This window comes from Dromiciops gliroides, chromosome 5 (assembly GCF_019393635.1).
Source record: "Dromiciops gliroides isolate mDroGli1 chromosome 5, mDroGli1.pri, whole genome shotgun sequence".
Taxonomy (NCBI): Eukaryota; Metazoa; Chordata; class Mammalia; order Microbiotheria; family Microbiotheriidae; genus Dromiciops; species Dromiciops gliroides.
Window position 1 is genome coordinate 116,287,934 of NC_057865.1, and position 15,378 is coordinate 116,303,311.

The window sequence follows — 15,378 nt, forward strand, 5'->3', positions numbered from 1 at the left end:
CCTTTCCAGTCTTATTTCACTATTACTCCCCTCCACGTATTCTACACCGCAACAAAATTGCACTGCTCTCTGCCCCCCTGAACAGACCCTGCCTCAATAGACTTCCACCCCACTAAACAAAGAAGTTTTGGTGAAGCTTATATCCCCTGAGTCACCCAGCCAAAGTGGAGAATCCAGCAAAGGCCCTTCTTCCCACTCCCTGGGAGTTTGAATATCAGCCAGCCACCATTTCCCAGATGTTCTCCCCACCATGACTTAGCAGCAGTCCTTGAACTTTGACCTGCACACCAGACTCAGGCTCCCCTTTCCCTTCCCCACTGTCTGGTCTTACTTGACCCAGATCCCCTGGGATCTAGCATCACAGCAGGATCATCCTGTTTGCATCTTCCTTGACAGCCATTCCTTTTTTCCCTCAATAAAGCTGGCTTGCTTCACTTTCTCAGATGACTCCAATCTTGTGCTGTGTTCTATCTCAGGACCCTTCTCCCCCCTTCTTGTGCTGCACCTTGGAATCCTTAACCTCACTTAAACTACATTAGGACCCCTGAAGTCCAAAAGACTCATCTTCCTGAGTTCAAATCTGGTCTCAGACACTTACTAACTGTGTGACCCTGGACAAGTCACTTAACCCTGTTTGCTTCAGTTTCCTCTTTTATAAAATGAACTGGAGAAGGAAATGACAAACCCCTCCAGTATATCTGCCAAGAAAACCTCAAATGGGATCATGAAAAGTCAGACATGACTAGAATACAATTGAGCAAAATTCTCCTTTCTCTGTGCCTGTACTCATATACTTTTCCCTATGACAGGAATATCCTCCCTCTCCCTTTTCACCTATTGAATTCCTCCCCAACTTTTAAAGCCCCATTTTAACCTACCTCCTATGGAAAGCCTTCCCTGATCACTCCTCACTCTAGCCTAATTCCAGGTCAGTATTGATCTTCCTTCTCATGCCGCACATTAAGAAAAAATCCACTGGTTTGCAACTCTTTAATGCACTTAAATATAATACATAATATTGCAAATTAGCATTTGTATCTTATTCAATTAGTCAAGAAAACCACAATAGTCCCTTATTAAACTGATCCAAGAAGGCAGGGGCTGTTTTAAACGTGTTTTGTGTTTTACCCAACACTTGGCAGAGTGCTCTCTCTATATAGGACATATTCATTTGTGTTGAATGCATGGGTTAATAAATAGTCCTGTCTCCCCTACTAGACATAACTTCTTTAAATATAAACAATGTTGTTTTTCATCTATCTCTTGGGTTCCTAGTCCCATATTTTACCCATCATAGAGTTCAATCAATGTTTGTTGAATCTTCAGGGTACCTAACTGCTATTTGGAAAGGAATGAACAACCCACTTCAAACATCTCAACCATTTAGAAGCAAGGTACCTTAAGCACATTCATGGGCCGTTTTTCAAAAGAATATCCTATTTGCAGTTTGCTCACTAGATCTGGGTACTTCTCAACAAGGTTGTCCATTTCTTGGAAAATCTGAAATTTTAAGAGTTTAGATAAAGCAAAATTTGTTAAATTAACTAGCATTTAAATTAAGGATAATTTTCTCTTTCCCTGTCCCATTGCACCAATGCATTAGTACCGAAGGTGTGCATTTGGGGATGTTAATGTTTTAATTTGACATAGTTAATAATGAACCACACACTGGTACCCATGGCTCAAATCCCAGCTGAAAAAAGAACCATTTTGTAGCAGGAGAAATATATTTTCTTATCCTCATGACAAGAAACTTTCTAGCTGGAAAACTTCCTAAATAGGCCTCCCTAGCTCCTTAAACAGAAGAAACTGAACATAATTTTCAGTAGAAATATAACTATAAAATATAAGTAATATTCAGTAGAATGTTAGCTGTCTGAGGATAGGGATACGCTTTTGGTTTTGTCTCCATATCTTTGTCCATGTATCTATCCATGTATCTTTGCATGTGGCAAATACAACTAAAGGCTTGTCAAATGGAAATCAATTCCATTTTCTTGGTGTTAAGTTCCTTTTTCCTATCTCCATGCATTGCTTTCCCTCTCTCCCATCCTTACTTCCACACAGAGCTTCCATATACCTGTTGAAAGCACCAGAGACAGTCAGCAGGTAAAGTCAGAGGAATGATAGCAGTGGGATCTCCCACCCCAGAGAGACCCCACAGCTACCAGCCTGGTGGCCTGATCCTTAGCATTTTCCTAATTTAAGGACTCATGTTTTCAGATCTGATGGAAACAATCAATCTGGATGCAAGTGTTCTTAACTTCTTTTGTATCATGGACCTCTTTGGCAGCCTAGTCAAGCCTAAAGATTCCTCAGAATGATGTTTTCACATGAATAAAACACAAAAAATTACAAAGAAAGATAATTATTCTGAAATAATTATTTAAAAAAATTTTTTAAAACCAAACAGTTCTTAGATCCCAGGTTAAGAGCCCTTGCTGTAGAGTTTCAGGGAAGAAGTTGAAGACAGGGGCTAGCTCTTTAGAAAGCTGAATCTTGGAATGAGGAAAACTACCTACTTTTTTTTTTCAGGAACAAACATTTATTTTATTTTCCAGTTACATATAAAGGGTACTTTTCAATATCCATTTTCATAAGATTTAGAGTTCCAAATTTTTCTCCCTCCCTTCCTTTCCTCCCCCCTCCACAAGATTGCAACCAGGTTATATATGTACAATCCACAAGTGTTCTTTTTATCAGTTCTTTCTATAGGGGTGCATAAACTACCTACTTCTTAAGTTAAACAGTATAAAAAATTCACCTCTTCCAAGGTATGGTAGGCTCCAAAATTGAAGCTGCCACTACTTTTTTTTCTTCGATGAAAAAGCATCTCTTCATTCTCTCTGTCCAACAAAACCTAGGATAAATCATTTCCATTTATATTCTCTTTGTGGCCAACCATTGTCATATGAGCAATAATGAAAGAAGTAGAGACCAGAGAAGATGGACAGAAATCTTAGAGTAAAGTAAGTGACAACTCAGGCCCTAATAACTGCTTCTTCCTCTTATTGTACATGCCGGCTATGTACTATATACATTGTCCTCAAAGGATGATCAATGTCAAACTAGAGGTAACTTTTTACCAGCAGTTTTCTCGATCAGAAAAGACAAGAGTTGGTCAATGGAAGGAGAACTTAAACTAGCTAGCTCACTTTATATGAGAGGCCTATGTGGCCAACTAAGTGATTAGCTTGCATAATGATAAAGGACTGTGCTCCTGTTGGAAGGACCAGATGATTTTGTGTTCCCCCTCCCCCATAAATCAGAGTCGATTCACTTTGTAGCAAGGGGGAAGCAGGCAGTGCTGAAAAAACATGAGGTCAAAGCGCCTCCATTCTCTGCACCCTCAGAAAGCTTTCTATTCCCCTCATTATCTACATATTTCATTCATAAGAGAATGGAAGAGAGGTTTCCACCTCCCGTGGGATGGCCCTACCCATTGAAAAGGGGTCAATCGGTTGACTTCAGAGCCAAATGGGAGCTACAGAAGGATAAAAGAGAATTATGGGAGTGACTTTATGACTAGTTCCTTTTAACCAGATGGGCTTAGAAGAGGAAAGATGTTTGGGGTAACTCACCTGCACATCTTCAATCATGATGGAATAAGGAATTTCATAGGACTCCAAGAAAACTTTGATTCCCTGAAGTCTGGAAAAGGGAATTCGGACATGTACCTTCTCCCCTGCAGTGGTGAGGGGCTTCCAGAAATCAAGCTATAAAGAGAGAGAGCAAAACCAAGCTGGGACAATCATGCTCAGGCAATGGGCCTATTTTCGCTTCACCTTATTTCAATAATCCCTTGGGTAATATTATATTATCATGGGCAGCCTGAATATTGAAAGTTGTCAGCTTACTGACCCAATATTAAAAACTCTATGGTTCTCCATATGGAATTTTTTTTTTTTTTTTTTTTTAGGCAATGGGGGTTAAGTGACTTGCCCACGGTCACACAGCTAGTAAGTGTCAAGTGTCTGAAGCCGGATTTGAACTCAGGTATTACTGAATCCAGGGCCGGTGCTTTAACCACTGCGCCATCTAGCTGCCCCCTCCATATAGTATTTAAAATTCTGTGGTTCTTCCAGAAGAACATTGTACACAGTATCATCAACATTGAGTGTTGACCTACTGTGATGGACTATATTCTTCTCACCAATGCAATGGTACAGAAGAGTTCCAGGGAACTCATGATAGAAGAGGATCTCCAAATCCAAGAAAAAAAAAAAAGAAAGAAAGAACTGTGGAGTATAGATGCTGATTGAACCATATTATTTCTTTTGTTTTGGGTGCTGTTGGTTTTTTTTTTCTTTCTATTTTGAGGTTTTGCATCACTGCTCTGATTCTTTCTCTTGTAACAGGATTAATGCAGAAATAGGATTAATGTTATTATGTGTATATATATGTGTGTGTATATATATATATATGTATATGTATAGAGATATATAGATATAACCTATATCAGATTACCTGCTGTCTAGGGGAGGGGGGAGGGAGGGGTGGGAGGGAGAAAAATCTGAAATTGTAAAGCATGTATAAACAAAAGTTGAGAACTATCTTTACATGTAATGGAAAAAATAAAATACCTCATACATTAAAAAAAAAATTCTGTGGTTCTTAATAATGATTGGATGTTATAATGAAGGAACTGAATAAAAAAGATGATTCAAAAATTGTGGTTGTATATCATACCAAAATTCATCTATTAGAATGCAATAGTATATCACTAATTTGTAAATAATACCTAGTCAGTTTTCAGAGCTTTTAGCTTTTCAAGGTACTATCATATCTAGCTGATTTCTACTTTTAGACCCACAATTAATCTTTTGAAATAGGCAGGTCAGGTGTCATTAACCCCTTTTTTTCAGACTGGACTTGTGAAGCTCCCTCTACCAATGGAAACTGATACCTGTTCTAGAAAGTCACCTGGAGCACAGAGAGGCTATGGGACTTGACCAGGGTCACACAGTCAATGCAGAGGCAGGAACCCAGGCCTTCTTAGTTATAGTTCTCTAGTCACTATCCCATGCTGCCTTGCATCCCTACTTTACAGAAGGGGAAATGGAGGCCCAGAAAAGTCTAGTGATTTGCCCTGTCACACAGCTCATTAGAGGAAGAGCTAGGGAGAGGACCCAAGACTCTTGAATCACAGTCTCATATACTTTCAACTAGAGCCTGAATTCTGAAGCACTTAATGGGGAATTAGTGTGGTAGAATGGAAGAGGGTGTTAGATTTGTCACAGAGGCCCTGGGTTCAAACCTGGCTCTCCTGCTTACTCTCTGTGTGATCTTGAATAAGTTATTTGATTTCTTCAGGACTCAGTTTTTTCATCTGTTAAATGAAGGGGTTGTACCAGATGACCTCTAAGATCCTTTCTAGCTCTAAGTCCATGCTAATGCTCTATTATATTTGACAGAATGTATCTCCCTGAAAGGGAATCACAATCACCCCTTCTTAACTGTACAGAAAATCCACTTTGATAAACACAGATCCCACCAGAATAGGTACCTGAAGGTAAGCTTCTGTTTCCAGTTGCCTCAGGTGCTTAACTTGCTCTTCATTCCTTGGTATGATCTCAAGAACCTGGTCTCTAAAGAAGTTCAAACCCCAAAGGAGACTTTAGACACATATTGCTTCCTGTGGCAATGTTCTCATCATTCCTCAGTAGGATAAGTCTAAGACTACAGATCAATAATTTGATTGGCAATCAACAGGTAAGAAACTGTGCTGGGAAACTTATGGAATGACTCAGCTCTATTTCTCTATTGGGTTGATTTGGCTGTGAGGTTTTCAAATATGTTATACACACACACACACACACACATACACACGCACACACACGCATATACACACACACACACACATATATATATAAATTAGAAGCCTGAAGAAACTCATAGACACAGTCAATCCCCAACACCTGTGCGTTTGACTTTCAAGACTTCAAGCATTCACAAGATTTTATTAGTAACCTCATTTTCATTTTCATGTGGGCAACCATACACATTCATAGCCATGTGCAATACAGAAAAAAAAAAAAAGAGGCACAATGTGTGCGAGTCTGTGAAGCAGCTGGTAACCTGCTTCACTGTCTTATTCACCAATGTTGTAAAGAATTCCCCAGCATCTGTTGCATATTTTCATTGTTTGTCTTTAAAACTCAAGTTTTATGTTGCAATTATGCCCCCAAAGCGTAGTACAAGTCCTTTGGGCCCTAAGCCCAAGCATGCAGTCAGAGATGAGGCTTTGTGAGAAAATAAAGGTGTTAGAAAAACTTTGTGCAGGAAAGTCTGCAGGCTCTGGTACTGAAAATTTGGTGTTAATGAATCCATGATTTCTTATACAATGGCCTCACACCACAATCTGACACAGCAGAAGGTAAGAATCAAATTGAAATGTGCTTTGGTTTTAAGAACTTTATTTGCTGCGTAGCATTCATGGTACTATAGATTTTTTGTTATAAAAAGTGAATATTGTCTGAAATCAATGTTGTTATTTTTTTTTAATTGAAATAGTTAGCCCAAAGAGAGAAAGAGAAGGAAATGGCAAACCCTTCTGGTATCTTTGCCAAGAAAAGCCCAAATGGGGTCATGAAAAGTTGAACAACAACAAAAATAGAATAAAAGGTCACAGAATTCTAGGGAATTATTAGCAAGAAATAACATTTTTCATGTTACCATTTTTATTTTGTGTGCTGCATTTTATGGGTTATTTCATGATTATTGTGTTAGGAAAAGTGCATGTTATCAGAATTAATGTTTCCTCATAAAGAATTGTATGAATAAAATTGTATTTTCAGCAATCTCTACTGAAAGATTACAGTTTTGGGTAGTCAAAGGAACCTAACCCACTATTTCCTGTAGGTTCAATGCATCAACATTCACGGTTTTTTACTTTCATCCATTTTCTTTTTTTTGTTTTTGTTTTTTTGCAGGGCAATGAGGGTTAAGTGACTTGCCTAGGGTCACACAGCTAGTAAGTGTCAAGTGTCTGAGGCAGGATTTGAACTCAGGTCCTCCTGAATCCAGGGCCGGTGCTCTATCCACTGCACCACCTAGCTGCTCCTCATCCATTTTCTAAGAATGTTACCCCTGCAAAAGTTGGGGGATTATCAATTTATCAAAAAAATCTTCTCCCAAATTAGAGTCAATTTGTTTGCCATTTACATTGGTTCTCAATAATACTGTTACACTTGACAATCTCAAAAGCTGCCCCCCTCCATTCCCCACAATCCCAGCATGGGGCAGAAAAAAGGGGTTGGGAGATTTCTGTTAGTCGAATAGCTACTTAAACAGCAAGTGGTTGGTAAATCTCTTCTAAGTGCTATGTAGAAAAATCCAGGACAAGCTATAAGACAATCAACCCTTATGGCAAGAAAGCTGGCAAACTAATGTTGGGAGAGGGAGGCATTCAGAGTATAAAGTACCTTCTCACTTGAGCTTCTTAATATTAATTTGTGTTTATTTTGCATATATTTCATAATTATTCAACTGAATGTGTGCTGTTTCCCCTAGTAGAATACTAGCTTCTTGAGAACAGGTATTACTTTGTATTTGTATCCCTAAACATGGTGACCTATTTATGCAAGTCAGTGTTATAAAGGCACTTGATAATGAATTGAATTGAATTAACTAATCAGCCATAGTTATAGGGAGTAATGGTGGGTGAAGATCCAGCAAAGGTAACAGAGAAGGAGCAGTCACACAGATAGGAGGAGAGCCAGGAGAGAGCACTGTCCACAAAAACCCAGAGAGATGAGAGTATCAAAGAGAAGAGGGGGGTGTGGAAATTTATTTTGATTTGGGGACCCTACCTTTAGGCTGAGATTAGAAAGCCTTAGGCCCTCAGGGTCTCTCCCCCTCCTCCTCAGCTTCAGCTGAGTGAAAAAGCCCCGTGGGTTATACAAGATGCCAGGTCAGACAGCTGGGGGGAAAAAAAGCCCCCAGCTCCCTCCGACCTGAGCGGAGCTATCTGAAGGATCCCGGATGGCCTGTGCTGAGGCATGAGGCTCGAGAGCACCCCACACACACACACCAGCTGCAGCTCTGGCTGTCGGATTAGCTTGGTCTGTGGGGGCGAAGGAAGCCCCGAGATTTGAGTGGAGAGAACAAAAGGTATATATAGACCTGGGAGTTAGAAAAAGAGCGAGGAAGGAGAGGGACTAGATAAAGGAGACTTGAGGAAGGACTAGGAGAGAGGCTGACTAGAGGGAAGCCCAGACAAGGACGGAGGAGAGTTCAGTTCAGAAAAGGAGAGATGGGGCTGAGGAGGTTACAGGCCTTAATACAAACCAGGGAAAGTGTAACGTGCCCTGAGGCCGGAGGCAGCTAAGGCCCTTATTGTATTCAAGAAGTTCAAAGAGCAGCAGGTGGGAAAGAGATGCAGTGGAAAGAAACTGCAGGAAAGCAGTCAGGTTGTACTTTATTTCCCTGTATTCCTAATTTGAAATAGTATCTCATAAATAAACTCTGCTTGGATTATTTAGTTAAGAGCCTTCTTAATCTTTAGTCTATCAGTTTGGGAAGCAGTGTGATGCAACTTTACAAATGGCCCAACATTAAATTAACATAGTCAGATAGCCAAATAGTCAACAGTCCCCAGATTAGTCCTCCAGTCAGCTTCAGCCCCCAAAATTAGGCTAGTCATCAAAAATATTTCACAGGGGATTGACAGTATTAAAGGCTGAATGAAGAAAGTTCAAGAAGAATGAAAATTGAGAAAAAAGGCCATTAAATTTGGCAATTAAAAGATTGTTGGTAGCTTTGGAGAGAGTAGTCTCCATTAAAGGATAAGATTGGAAGCCAGACTCCAAAGAGTTAAAGAAAAAAGTAAGAGAAAATGAAGTGAAGGCATCAATGGGGTAGTAAAGTGGTGCAGTAGAAAGTATTGGCCCTGGAGTCAGGAAGATCTGAGTTTAAATCCAGTCTCAAACACTTACTAGCTGTGTGACCCTGGACAAGTCATTTAACCACTGTTTGCCTCAGTTTCCTCATCTGTAAAGTAGGGATAATAATAGCACCCACCTACCAGAATTGTTGTGAGAATCAGATGAGATAATAATTGTAAAGTGCTTGGCACATAGTATGTTTGTTGTTGTTGTTGTTCTTCTTCTTCTTCTTCATCATCATCATCTTTTGAAGCTTGCCAGGGGGATGAACTGATCAAATGAGGGGTTTTTTTGAGGATGGGGGAGTCAAGTATAATCAGATAAAATTAATATGGGGGGGCAGCTAGATGGTGCAGTGGATAGAGCACTGGCCCTAGATTCAGGAGTACCTGAGTTCGAATTCGACCTCAGACCCTTAACACTAGCTGTGTGACCCTGGGCAAGTCAATTAACCCCAATTGCCTCACAAAAAAAAAAAATTAATATCAAGGGCAGCCTCAGTAAAGAAAAGAAATTATAGACCATGTGGCCTAAGGGCATTTGGAAAGGGGGGAGAAGGATGCTACCCTCATTGCTTGGTAAAATGGTACTATCATTAGTCAGGCTGCCCCCTAAAATTGTATCTAGCCACTTGGGTAAGGAATGGGAGGACCCAGGTAGAACTATAGCCACAGAGGTGTTTGATTCAGAAGAAAGAATGTTGAGTTCATCCCTCTGGTTTTCAGTAGTGAACCTCTTAACTATGTGACTTGTAGGTAACTCAGTCTTCTTCTCTTGAGCCTAATTTCCTCATCTATTAAATGATGTTAATAAAACATGTTTTACCTGATGGCTATTGTGAAGAAAGATCTTTGTAAATTTTAAAGGGCTAGATAAATGTTCAGCTATTAATAACTAACCATTATTGAGTTTATATGGGGCAGCAGCAGATATTATAGTAGGGGCTTGTTTTTTCTCAATACCAGCCTACCTTTTTCACTTTCCTACCTAGAATGTTGACTGGCTAGAATTATCTTTAAAATCCAGTGAAAAAATGCACCTCCTCTAAGAAATCTTTATTTTTATATATGAGGAAACTGAGTTTCAAAAAGGTGCTATAGTGACTTGCCCAAGATCACAGAGGTAGCTTAGTAGCAGAGTCAGGATTTGAACACAGGTCCTCCAGCTCCAATAGCTAGGCATGTAATTATATTGAGCTCTGCCTACTTCTTTACTTGATCCCTCTTGAGACCAAGCTAACAATGATGATGACAACATGTTTGTAGCACTTGCTATATGTCGGGCACTATGCTAAACACTTTACAATTATTATCTCATTTGATTCTCACAACCACCCTAGGAGGTAGGTATGATGATTATCCCCATTTACAGATGGGGAAACTGAGATACACACAGTGGTTAAGTGACTTGCCCAGGATCATACAACTATTAAATATCTGAGGTCTGATTTGAACTCAGAGACTCCTGTCTCCAGTACCCCATGTTCTATCCACTGCACAGTCTAGCTGCCACCTAGCACCTTGTAGTTATTGGTAAAACTTCATGACTGTGAAATAGAGAAAACGAATCCAACCCACCCAGATGAGGATCAAATCCCAGACCTAACATCACTATCCCTATGTGCTAATCAAATTAATTCATCGGCCAAACTCCCTGCATTATTCATGCTCCCTAGTCCATGTTCCGTGCCATCTTCCCCACCATTAGTTCCACATCCCTTTTACAGTTCTCTGTTGACTTGTATAGGACTTTACAAATGGTAAGCCTTTTCACATGTTGAGTATATCCCCAACTCTTGAACATAGTAACTCTCAGGTCTTTTTTCTTTTAAAATATATTTATTTGTATTTTTGATGTTTTATTGATGACTTTTTAGCAAAAAAACACAGTGGGTTTGAATTGAACACTGCAACCATTAAATACTCTCTGGTAGGAAAGAAAAATGTTAAGCAAAACCAACTGACATCCAGGTGCATTCTATCCCATCCCCCACCAGCTACTGTAGATCCTAGTACCCAGTGGGTTAGGATACTGTTATTTACATTAAGTGATTATTGTTGTTAAGCCTTGAGGTGGTGAGGGAAATTTATAGCATTTGTTAAGTCTTTTCATTCTCCAAAGCACTTTCTGTGTCCTTCATTTCATCTCATTCTTAGAACATTGTCGTAAGATTTTGTTGTTCAGTCATTTTTCAGTCGTGTCTGACTCTTCATGACCCCATTTGGGGTTTTCTTGGCAAAGATACTGGAGTGGTTTGCCCTTTCCTTCTCCAGCTCATTTTACAGGTGAGGAGCTGAGGCAAACAGGGTTAAGTGACTTGCTAGGAAGAAGTGTCGGAGGCCAGATTTGAACTCGGGAAGATGTCTTCCTGACTACAGGCCCAGTGATCCACTGTGCCACTTAGCTGTCCCCATCTTGTGAGATAGGTATAGTAAATAAAGGAAGTGTGAGGAACACTGTTTCCTGGGGGTGGGGAGGAGGTAGGGTATGAAAATAAGCAAAAAGGCACCGGGAGGAAAGGTGAGAATGGAGTCATTAAATACTCTTCCCAATTCATCATTTTATCCAGATTGGGTTCCCATTTTTATAGTCATAAGGAAGTTAGAATGTTTATTTTCACTAATTCAATTGGCTTATATTTGGACACATGGACAGTTGGTGTTATTGGCTAGGTATTTTAACAGGTATTGTTAGAGATACAACCATACAGCAAGGTGTGAATAATGCATGCTGGGAAGACAGCTAGCTAGACTACCTGAAGTTCAAATCCAGCCTCAGAAATTTCTTGGCTGTTCGACCCTGGGCAAATCATTTAACCCCTGTCTGCCTCATTTTCCTCAGTTGTAAAATGGGGATAATAATACCACCTACCTTTCAGGGTTGTTGTGTGGATCAAATGTGGTGCAGTGGATAAAGCACCAGCCCTGGATTCAGGAGGGCCTGAATTCAAATTTGGCCTCAGACCCTTGACACTTACTAGCTATGTGACCCTGGGCAAGTCACTTAACCCTCGTTGCCCTCCCCTCCCCCCCCAAAAAAATGCTTAGCACAGTGCCTGGAATATAGTAAGTACTTAATAATTGCTTGTTCTCAGGGCAGCTAGGTGGTGCAGTGGATAAAGCACCGGCCCTGGATTCAGAAGGACCTGAGATCAAATGTGGCCTCAGACACTTTACACTTACTAGTTGTGTGACCCTGGGCAAGTCACTTAACCTTCATTACCGCCCCCCCCCCAAATAAATAAATAATTTTTGTTATTCCTCACCCTTCTTTACCCCCATCAAGTGGTGTACTCTAATTCCCAAAATTCAGAGTTATAATTATGTAAAATACACAGTGTGAATTCGAATAATGCAACTATTTCTCAGGATTCATTATTCCAACTAATGAGATCTAGGTTTTTTTTTGTTTTTTTTTTTAAGCGAGGCAATTGGGGTTAAGTGACTTGCCCAGGGTCACACAGCTAGTAAGTGTTAAGTGTCTGAGGCCGGATTTGAACTCAGGTACTCCTGACTCCAGGGCCGGTGCTCTATCCACTGCGCCATCTAGCTGCCCCGAGATCTAGTTTTAAAGAGGCAAAGTCCTTGCCCTGCAGGAGTTAACAACCTAGTAGAGAATATAAAAGCCACACACAAGTAATACAATTAATAAATGCAAAATAGAAACATAAGTGAACAGGAAAGAAAGTGAGTTATAGTGGAAGTATAAGAAAAGAGAACTGCATTTGGAGTCGGAAGAGCTAGAGTCAGAAGCCCCAGCCCTGCTTCTTATTTATTGTGGAAGGTTAGGTAAGTCATTTTCACTTTCTGAGGATCAGTTTCCTGTAAATGAAGGGATTGCGTTTAATAATTAGGTAACCTTCGTGGAAAAGGAGTTGGGCTCAGAAGGATGAATAGGATTTTGTTTTTCATTTTTTGTTTTTTTGCGGGGCAATGGGGGTTAAGCGACTTGCCCAGGGTCACACAGCTAGTATCAAGTGTCTGAGGTCGGATTTGAACTCAGGTACTCCTGAGTCCAGGGCTGGTGCTTTATCCATTGCGCCACCTAGCTGCCCCCGAATAGGATTTTGGTTTGGGGGTTTTGGGTTTTTTTGCAGGGCAATGGGGGTTAAGTGACTTGCCCAGGGTCACACAGCTAGTAAGTGTCAAGTGTCTGAGGCTGGATTTGAACTCAGGTACTCCTGAATCCAGGGCCAGTGCTTTATCCACTGCGCCACCTAGCCGCCCTCCCGAATAGGATTTTAATAGTCAGGGATTAGGGAGAGGGGGAATACTCTGAGCACATGGGCATAGGAAAAGGTAGGAGGAGTGTGAGGCATGATGAGAAATAATCTTAGATTTAAAAAAAATATTTCATAAGTACAAGGTGAGGGACATGTGTCTAAAGAGCAGTTTTTCTGAAAAAGAACTAGCGTTTTCAGTGGACCACAAGCTCAATACAAGTCACCAATGTGAGAAGGTAGCTCAGGAAGCTGATGCAGTCATACCCTGCATTAAGCCTAGCATTTAGGACTAGGAAGGTGACGGTCCTACTGTTTTCCACCTTCCTCAGATCAAGTCTGGAATGCTGGGTTCAATTCAAAGTGCAACATTTTAGAAAAGACATTGATAGCTTCAAGAGTAAACCCAAGAGATCAACCAGAATGGTGAGGAACTTCCAGGATCACATAAAGGAGTGAAGGATGTGTAACCAGAATATAGGGAGACATAATAGTTGTCTTCCAGTATTTGAAAGATACTTGTGTGGAAGAAATATCAATATTTGTTCCACTCTGCCCCAGAAGGTAGCAAAAGTTAGAAGTTTCAAAGAGGCAGATTTAGGACTGACTTAGGGAACAACTTCCCAATGACAATTAGAATTAGCCAGAAGTGGAAGGGCTGCCTTGTGACATAGTTCAGTCTCTGTCACTTGGACTCTTCAGGCAAAGGTTGTAACATATTGTAGGGTATATTGTAGGATATATTATAGAAGGCATTCTTGCTTTGGTCAAGATTGATCAAAACGGGCTCTGATTCTATGATCCAGACTCTGATCCACTAGGAAAAGTCATACTGCAGATGGGAGGCAGAAAAGGTCAGAGGAGAAATATGATTTTGTATATTTAGTTTCTCTTAACCTCCTTTTTTTCTACCACGCTACTCATTACTCCAATGTCTGGATCACTCCACTTTTTTTTTTTTTTAAGTGAGGCAATTGGGGTTAAGTGACTTGCCCAGGGTCACACAGCTAGTAAGTGTTAAGTGTCTGAGGTCAGATTTGAACCCAGGTACTCCTGACTCCAGGGCCGGTGCTCTATCCACTGTGCCACCTAGCTGCCCCGCTGGATCACTCCACTTTTGATTTGAGAGGAAGACAGATACCTGGTATTTCAACTATCACTTCACCTTTCCGTGAAAGTAGGGATTGGGCAAGATTTGTGATTTCATAGGTATAGGGAATTCTGAGGTGAGGGAATTACCTCTGCCACTGCTGGTCTCTTTAACTTAGAGTCTCAGATAATTACCTAGAACACTAAACAGTTAAGTGACTTGCCCAGGGTCTCACAGTCAGCACGTATCTGAGACAGAACTAGGAACCAGGTACTACCAGACCAATGCCAGATCTATTCACTAAGGCGTGATGTCTCTCCCTGATAATACAGTTTCTAAAAAGATGCTGATGTTTATAGCCATACTACACAAAGGCAGGCTGAGACCCTGTGAATCTTAGGTAACAGACCCCTAAAAAACAAATGAAAATAGAACTTACCCAACAAATGTTTCCTGGCAGGATATATACCCAATTAGAGCACCAAAGAACAGGATAGACCTCATGGTCAAAGATTTTCCCAAGGTCCAGCAGCCAACACCCACTGGATCTTTATTTATAGGGATTGTGGCTAGAACTCTGGTATTCTCAGGACATAAGTAAATTCCCATATGGCAGAATTCCCACCAGTTTCAAGAACTCTCAATGGGGCAGTCAGGCACACCTGCCATATTTTTACTTATCAATACATTTTCCATTCAAATGATAAGATAAAGAATAAATATTCGATTTTTCTAAAAAGAGATTAGAGCTTTTAAAAATCTCTTTGGGAAAGAAAATATAATTGCCAGAGTATATCAAGGACATAAAAGTTATTTATAGTTGGTTTATAAAAGTGCCACCTAGGCTTTGCCCAGAGATAGGGAACTGATTTATAATCCTAGAAATTGAAGCCCTTTCCAGGCCCACAACAGGAAGACCAATAGCTGTCCAAGGACATAGTTTACCATACTGTCAGCTTATTTGTTTCTTAATTTTTTTTTTAATAAAGTACATCTAGAAGGACCATAGGATCATCTTACAGATGAGGCAACTGAGGCCCAGAGAGGTTGAGCAACATCCCCAAAGTCACAGAGATTGGAAGTTATTTAGTTCATGTTGTTAACCTGGAAATTAAGGAAACAATCAATATAGGAGAAATAAGGTCTTTAATCTGGGCAGAGTAACTATAGCTCGAGGTATCTCA

General features: G+C 40.4%; 1 protein-coding gene across 1 annotated transcript in view; it reads right to left on the reverse strand.

Annotated features, from left to right (window-relative positions):
• The window catches only part of LOC122729191 (carboxypeptidase A2-like), a 30,513-nt gene extending 15,772 nt beyond the window's left edge, over positions 1 to 14,741 (reverse strand). Inside the window, exons 1-5 of the mRNA XM_043967911.1 lie at positions 14,634 to 14,741; positions 5,507 to 5,588; positions 3,582 to 3,716; positions 2,765 to 2,860; positions 1,399 to 1,500 (exon numbers count right to left, since the gene is read on the reverse strand). Of these exons, the coding sequence (XP_043823846.1) occupies positions 1,399 to 1,500; positions 2,765 to 2,860; positions 3,582 to 3,716; positions 5,507 to 5,588; positions 14,634 to 14,698 (480 nt within the window). The 5' untranslated portion in view covers positions 14,699 to 14,741. The remainder of the gene's footprint in view (positions 1 to 1,398; positions 1,501 to 2,764; positions 2,861 to 3,581; positions 3,717 to 5,506; positions 5,589 to 14,633) is intronic.
• Positions 14,742 to 15,378: the final 637 nt, after the last annotated feature.